This window comes from Sycon ciliatum, chromosome 13, assembly GCF_964019385.1.
Source record: "Sycon ciliatum chromosome 13, ocSycCili1.1, whole genome shotgun sequence".
NCBI lineage: Eukaryota > Metazoa > Porifera > Calcarea > Leucosolenida > Sycettidae > Sycon > Sycon ciliatum.
The window spans coordinates 15,175,540-15,183,775 of NC_088655.1; the positions used below are offsets into that span (position 1 = coordinate 15,175,540).

Below are 8,236 nucleotides of genomic sequence, written 5' to 3' on the forward strand. Positions count from 1 at the left end.
GCATTAGCACCGGCACTACTTTTAGTATGAAACGGTATAGACTGCGTAGATACCTCTTATAGGAAGGTGTTTGCTCCCCATGCTGTCAAGTGCCAAGTCAAACCGGCGCAAAAGCGAGAGCTCCAGTGTGGGGAGCAAACGCTCTACTATCATCAGGGACCAAAATTTGAAATTTCCAGTTCATACCCGCTACATGTACGTATGATACTAGTACAATGCACTTCCTACAAATGAGAGTTCTCCGCCGGGATCAGTACAGTGCTCAATGCCGTTCATGCAAACAGAGCTATCTTACACACAAGTCACACAGCACCATGCATCTTTATTGTAACTTGCAATTCCATGCCAGTAGGCAATCATCAGACTGACAATTACTTCCTTGTAGTTCCTATGAAGTGTTGAGTGGTGGTGCAATTCGTCCTGTCAACAATACATGAGCCGTTATTCTATATGAAACAGCTGTCAGGAGGATTTTCAGTGTCAGTACCCTTAACCCTTCGCTGTTGGAATTTTGGTGTGTGTAATGGCTACCAAGGCTAACAGCCATTTGACTGAAGAGCACGTAGAGGAGAGAGGGATATAGAAACATTAAATACTTACTCCGACAACAGAACACTCGTGACTTTTATATTCGCACTCTTAGGAGTTTAATGTGCCAAGAAAACTGGTTTATTGGAACAGAAGCACTTCAAGACAAGGAGTGCATAATTTATAGGGCTCAAACGGTCACGGTTTTACCCCCAACGGTTAGCTGCTAAGCTAAAGGTCGGTTTAACGGTTATAACCTATAAGCAAGAGTACATGAAAACCAGAGTGTGCAGCTCGGATGGGTTGCTGTCACGGCGAAAGTCCGTGATTACATCATTTTAGTGATGTAGTGCGTACAAGCAGGATTCAAGCAGGTCTCTTTCTGCACAACTGCAGCTCAGTTGTACGCACTACGCCACTTCCCGCCTCAGATCTGGGCCAAATATGATGTAATCACGGAATTTCGCCGTGACAGACACCCATAGCAGAAAAGGCCCCAAGCTGCACACTCTGGTTTTCATGTACTCTTGCTATAAGCCACGGCAATCCTGCGGACTCTTTTTTAACCGTATATTTGGCTATACTTATTCAAAAAATGTACCCTATTCAGTACAACGCACACATGTATATTCCCTTGCATGCTCATTCATACATACTCTCACACGAAGAGACCAGATATGACCGAGTTGACAGCCCAGAAATTGCGTACGCGTGCGATAGCCTGCGAAAGTGCATACTTTGCAACGACTTGATACATGTACTTGAAAAATTGGCTGAAAAGTTACTGCGTAACCGTTATCTTTATCGGTCAACCGTTAATTCTTCGTAACCGGTCTGCAACCGGTTAATCGGACTAACCGTTTGAGCCCTAATAATTTATAATCAGTATACTTCTTTCGAGTGTGCAAACTATTATAAAAAGAAATTGACACCATTTGAGTCTCCGGCTGATCGGGAGATTTGGCACCTCTGTTGTAAAGACTTCTTTGGTTGGCCGGGTACTTTTTTAAAGTTTCTCTTTGAGAGAGCTCATCAGAAGAATCATACAATTACTCAATTAGGATAAAGAGGTGATAGCAGTGCTAGTTGAGAGGGTAGAGGGAGCAGCTCAGAACGCATTTGCATCACTCTCATGGACATGAGTATCACTATGTTGATTACGTCATAGCACTCAGTGAGTCATGGCAATAGTTGACAGTGTTTGTGTCTCTAGAAGCTTCTTCTTCTGTCCTCCTGCGGTGAGAGTGCGGGCACTTTTGTACTTGTAATGAGATACCACCAGGCTCAATAACTGGTTCTGCAAGGTGGAGGTGGCTGCAGTGGCAGTTGTGCTGTGAGCGAAACTGGAGTATCTCTGCCAACTTCAGGTCAGGGCTCAGCCTCAGTGCATGAAACTCCAATGCACCAGGGAGTGAGGAAGACTAAAAAAATGAGGGGGGGGGGGGGAGTTTCAGTGGGTCCACAGTTATTAGGCGTGTGCCTTTTTTGATTCCTACTCAAATATAGTATACAACATCAACAAGGGGCCAGAGTACATTATAGACAGGGGGAAAGTGGAAGTGATCGTAGGTGGACAAATGAGGCTAACAGCACCAAGACTTTCTGTCACGTGTTGCATGTTGCAGTACCAGAATGCCCCTCTGCTCTTGAAGGCCCGCCAGAGACTGCAAGCATGCTGAAAATTGAAATCAATATATTGAACAATACTTTTTACTTCCAGATCATGTTTGACAGTCAACGTACCTTGTGTTTCCACTGTCGATATCGTGGCCAGTACAAGAAGAGCGGCCAGTCCAAAGCACGCTGCTAGCGATGGTGGTCTCTCCGCCATGTTTTCAGCAATCCTTGCACAGAACTTCTACTCGAAAGAGCTAACCTTCTTCCTGGCTGAACAACCTCTACATGTGTCTAAAACGAAAGAAGGAGACGCTATTTGCTTTTTTCACGCGGCCATGAGTGAAAATGGAAACTTGATTTCTTTGGTTGCTCACTAGCTCACCTGGGGCAGAGCAGGAGCTAGGGATTTTGCAGCTGGCACTGCATTCTCGGCCAGCTGCATCGAGACAGCCTGGATGTAGCCAACGCCTTATCTCCTGAGCCCTAGCTAGTCGGTCAAGTAAAGTAAGAAAGTTAGTTGTCATTCTCGATTCTTGTCGAAACCAGGACGGACCAATGAGAATGATGATGCGTGTGTACCACCGGTTCACCAGTACCACGGTAGATCTACACGTCCGCTCCACTCAATTTCTCAAGTTTTCAGTCTAGTCTATGATTATGCACAGCCTACAGTCTAGCACAGATGACCCAGTCATGTGTCTTGCGTAAGCAATGCGTGAGTGCGTGTCTTATCACTTCCTGGCACTAACCGTGCACGCGTGACTAATGGTAATGCTGAAAGACAACTGAAAGCTTTCGAATAACGCTAGCCGGATTCGGTATGTGCTCCCCCGCAAATGGTGTGTATTTCGCGCGTCTTGTGGGGGACACCCGTAGATCTACCCGTGCCGTCACAGCTGCATGCTGGCTATGCTCGCAAGCACCTTCACTGTCTTGCACTCTTCGCCTTGTGTCCCATCAGCCCCGTGCAAATACATGTAGCAGTGTATGCCTCACTTTGATCTCTCGACCCGAGCGAGAGGCTGGATTCTTATCTCTTCCTCTCGCCTCGCAGGCGCGAAGAGGTTTTAGTTTAGCAATGGCGGTAGCTAGCTGAACGCGGCCACTGGCTGCCTGTGCTTGCTATCTATCCGGGCCTCATGTTGTGCTAGCTGAAACTAGCCGGTTGCCTACAAATAATTCGTGTAGCAGGGGCAAGAAGCAGGTGCTCGTCGACGTCAAGTCTCATCAACAAGTTGAACAACACGGAGACGATGGACATGCCGTGTGCAAGCTAGCTTTCGTCCATAAGTAGCCCATACACTGCCATAGCGCCGCACGGGTGCAAGCTGAGACAGAGTGCGCAGGAGCTAGGACTAGGACTAGTAGTAGGAGGGTGTCCATCCCTACACTACACTACGGTGAGAAACTTCTTCTGTCGGCTAGGTCTACGACGTGTAGCAAGAGCAGGTCATGTAGATCTACTCTTCTACTCTTGGTACTAGCAGGGAGCCCTACACATAGAGAGGTATATGTAGGGGCAGTCGGGCTCCCTGGGTAGATCTTGTACTACCCCAGCCTGGGCATTCCCCACGACCCCAGTCTTCTTGACGATGTCCTCCAGAACGTACTACAAAATACATGCAATACAAGTAGTACCAGGTATGTTACATAGCGGACACCACTGCCATTAGCCTGAATATTCAACTTATATTTATAACCGGCTTGGTTTCTTCCTCCGATCCAATCCTGATGCTCTGCTTCACTCGGTCAGCGATATGGCTGTTTCAATAAAACTTATAAAAGCTATGCCACCAGTAATACACCAGAAATGATTCTATCAATCACAAACGAGCTCGTAACTGCAACTCCAGCCTCCATTGAGAATGACATGCTGTACAGGACCGCCGGAAGCAGTTGTTGATTGGTCCGGTAGTATCATGGCCGTTCATACAGTTTGTGTATGATATGGTATGTCGGGGTACACATGCCCTCCACAGTAAGAAACATGTCAGTGTTGGTGGCTGAAACGTTGGTCCGGTAATAACCTGAACAACCAAACCAGTTCCGGCGGGCCTGTTCATATTGTATATTCAATTCCTGGACTCTTTCGACCTTGTTATGTCTCCTCAGTGGAGCGCAGACTGGCCGAATTGATCCGCGGCAATGTACATGTAGTGAAGAACAGCAAAGCATCCGTTGATCCCCGGGCTGAATGCCGCACTCAGCCTGCAGAGAGTGCTCAATGTCATAGAGTACGACAGAGCTTAGAACATAGCAGACTCGGCTCAGGACGTTCAGGTTGGTTGTAGCTCTGAGCTTCATGCCGCTAGGCAATCACCAGACAACTGACACCCATATGAGTGTGCATCAGGGAGTCGTAGTATCCATGGAGACAACAAGCCCTGATTACATTTAAAGCCGTTGTGTTCTTTGTCCATTGTTGTTCTCACATTTTGCTGATTGTAATACAAACTTTGTGTCGAGTATCCATGGAGACGGTACGAGACCATGCTATCTGAAATGATGTGCATTTCCAACGTGAATTTGTAAACTCCATGCGATGTGTAGTCTGGTATGTCTCTAGAAGTCACAATCATGAGTGATCGCGGCCTTGACCTACTGACCTCAAGTAACCACTGGCGGATAATGCTCGAAAAATTGGCAGATTCTGATTTGGCAGAACCATACAAACATTATGTCGGGTACTTCCTTGAGCTCTGCTCCATGTCTTTATCCACATACCAAACATGCATGAAACTTACCAAAAATAGTACCAAATTCTGCCAATTTTTCTGCCAGCATTATCTGCCAAGGGCTAACCCCAAGCGTGACCTAGACCAGCTATGCGATGTGCGAGCGGGCTTATATCCGCCCTACCCTGAGGGCAGCCCTCCCCCCACCCCCTGGGCGGAACAAAACTCACATCGTTTCACATTCCAGCTGCCTCCCTGTAGATATACGACTTGCTGATGTACAGTCATGTACATGGATTGTGGCCAATCGCTCAGATATTACCAGACTACCTATCATCATGTCTCTGTTACATGATCATCATCAAAACTGCTTGTATGAATGTACAAGATCGTTGCATGAACACAAATTATGGCGGACAACACGAGAGTGCATAACCCCCAAGAGTGTGCAACTCAACTCCACTATCAGTGCTGCATGTCTCCACAAAATTTAAGTTTGACATCCGCTTTGTTTGATGCCAATGCACGATGTAGACTCCACATTTCAGATGATAAGCAAAAACGCCCACAGCCAAGCACAATTTATTGTTTCGAGACGAACTCTAGACTAGTGCCGGGAGAACAGCAAATGAACAGAATCAACTCAATTATGCGGCCTCCCAAGCTGAAAGTCTTCAAGCTCAAACGGTCAAATCCGGGTCAAGCGGCAAACAACAAAGTACAAATCTTCCCAAGTAAGCCATTGCGTCAGACAAGAAACTCCTCCGCTCATCAGGCAAAAGCTGCCACTTGAAAACAGCCAAGTGGAAATAGATGCACAAAATTAATAGGAGCTGTACACCACCGGTTAAGTCAGAAGGAATACGAGTGGTTCCGTTCGTTCTTGTGTGGATTATACCGCAAACTAAATGATGCAGCACACAAAGACGCTCAGCTGTCACTTAGGAATAGATGATAGTGGTATAAGATCTGAGGCAAGATCATTTCCGGCTCACAGAAAGATGTGGGGTGAGAAACCAGTGTAGTGTCTGCCAACTTGCACGTATCTGAGGTACTTTGGACTTACATCAGAAAGTGATACACTGAGCTCTGCTGACAGCACTAGCGGGAGGAATACAAGCTCTTAGGCTTCACAACTCTTTACTTTCTACTAATTCCACACAGAACTGAAAGAGAGCATGGAGTTTAACTCAGTTATCTAGGGCAGAGAGCGCAGCTAGGCTGGGGGTGAGGGCAAGGAAATCAGTAGGACAACAGGACTAGAAACAGTGTGGGAGGAAGAATGGATTTAAGGAGCGAGCAACAGTTAGGCAACACGAATGACATCTAAAACTGTGTAGGATAAGGAAGGTGAATAGGGCTTGAAAGTGATGACGTCAAAACGGCCAGGGAGTAGTAAGTTGACATCAGATTTCTATTTTTGGATCCACTAAGGTGTGACTTTGCTATTGCCTAAGTATGTGGGTGCATAGCAACCCACTCATGTCGCATGCAGGTGTGACTTTTATTTCGCCACCAGTTGTAACCCCGCCCCCAGTAGCCAAATCAGTCAGTTTCACTGGCTACATCACCATGCTGTGGGTAAGACCGCTTGAAATGTGCTAGGATCCATACAAAAACTGGATCCAAGTGGATCCAGTTTTTGAATTTTTGAAATTGTTGCTATGCTGTGACGTAGCACTTTCAAGCCCTATTGTAGGGCGCGCAATTGGGGGTGACAGATGCCGGGAAACACAGCTGTTCAAAGAAGAGAAGCTGAACAGAGCGAGGGAAATCTTATACCTGGTGATCAAAAAGGTCGGGATGGGGAATGGTGCATGAAGCAGGACTACAGCCTAGTACAGGAATCAACGTAATGCAGAGTGCAGCATGAATGGGTGCTATGGGTCATGCCGTGTTGGGCATGCACTAGTCCCCTGCAGTATAGACCAGTTACTGCCTTTGTCACAATGGCAATGGGAAAATATGCACAGTTCACGTGAGACACGGCTGGAGGCCGAGTTTTCCACATCGGCAAGAACTCCACCACCCTCTACAGATCAAGGCGCAGATGGGCAATGAAATAAAACATGCAAGCAAAACATTAACCTGCCCACACGTCAGAGATCACTGAGCGTATCTTGTCCAGTGTTGATGCTGCCGTCAGATCATGCACATCATCCACCATCTCCAGTTGAAATCTTTGCCGCGAATGGCCAGCATTGTCGCCGTCGAGCAAACCGAATCTCTTCTTGTGTTCGTCTGCGTACTGCATTACCCACCTGGGTAGGATGACATCATCACGCGAGCCGTGTATGATGTAAGTAGTACAGGCAGGGACGGGGAAGACCGGCTGCTGTTCAAAGTCCTCGATGAACGAACGCGGCAGCACTGCCGAGTACCATCCGCTTGCACTGGCCGCGGCTCCCACGGGTCGTGTTCTCGTCGGCATTCTGTACTGATTCTGTTCCAACAACTCCCAATCCTTGTCTCTGATCATCTGACGCAGGCGGACATGCAGCTTAAAGGCCGGACAGAGAAGGATTAAACTATCTACACAGCCGCCGTGGACTTGTGCAAACCGCGCCGCCAGATAGCCACCATAACTTGAGCCGACAATACGCAGCTTCACATTGGTTACGCGCTCCGCTCCACTGTGACCGGTCTGATGCGAAGCCGGAGTCGGCAGCTTTGTGTTCTGTCCCATGTAGAAGCCGTGCAGAGCGTGCAACGCCTCTGTGACGTTCATCGGCGTGGCGTCGGCATGGTTCAGACTGGGTATGTGCAGATGGGTCCCGGCGGCTTGCCCGCGCCACGGCTGCTGACGGAAATACTCGCCGAGCGCCAGGGCCTTGTGCGAGTGCGGTCCGCTGAACAGTCCATGCAGGTAGACATATACAAAGCGAGGTGGCCGTGTCGCCGTCATCATGGCCGCATCCCTTTCCGCACTGCGCGCCGGTCTGGTAGTTTGTCAGTGGCAACCCGTCCAGTGCAGTGCACACGTTCCCTGTTCAGTGCTCACTGCAGAATTCTGGGCACATAGTGGTACCTGGTTCGAGTCCTGTTGGTGGTGGCAGTCAATTTTTTCTTCAGACTTTACAAGCTTGTATATTCCCTTCAATTGCTCAAACCTATGACGTAGTGTTACATGTGTACGTTGTTTTACATGTAACATTGAAACATTTCACAGGGAAGAGCTACACATCATGGTAAATCCGACCCAGGAGATTCACCAAGCGCCGGATTGGAACAACGCCATCAAGGCTATCACTACCAGACGTTCACCACGGTGCGCTAGGGATTGCCGCTGACGACACGCGGGCGAAGCAGGGACAGTAGCGACTGCTTACTGCTATTGCAATGCTGGCCTCAGCAGACAGCTCAGCACACTATGTGCAGCTACAGGGCTACTATCACATGTAGCAATGGATCTCCAC

At 48.0% G+C, this 8,236-nt stretch overlaps 2 protein-coding genes across 2 annotated transcripts in view; both read right to left on the reverse strand.

Annotated features, from left to right (window-relative positions):
* Positions 1 to 2,735, reverse strand: part of LOC135829710 (uncharacterized) — a 9,924-nt gene extending 7,189 nt beyond the window's left edge. The window contains exon 1 of the mRNA XM_065342102.1: positions 2,272 to 2,735. Within this exon, the coding sequence (XP_065198174.1) occupies positions 2,272 to 2,359 (88 nt within the window). The 5' untranslated portion in view covers positions 2,360 to 2,735. The remainder of the gene's footprint in view (positions 1 to 2,271) is intronic.
* Positions 2,736 to 6,903: 4,168 nt separating this feature from the next.
* On the reverse strand, positions 6,904 to 7,725 carry LOC135829201 (uncharacterized). Its single transcript, XM_065341608.1, has one exon. It carries the CDS (start codon positions 7,723 to 7,725, stop codon positions 6,904 to 6,906), a length of 822 nt encoding a protein of 273 aa, XP_065197680.1.
* Between the last annotated feature and the right edge of the window lie 511 nt (positions 7,726 to 8,236).

Excerpts from the sequence above, each read along its gene's own strand:
- LOC135829201 (XM_065341608.1), bottom strand. The coding sequence starts at position 7,725 with ATGACGGCGACACGGCCACCTCGCTTTGTATATGTCTACCTGCATGGA.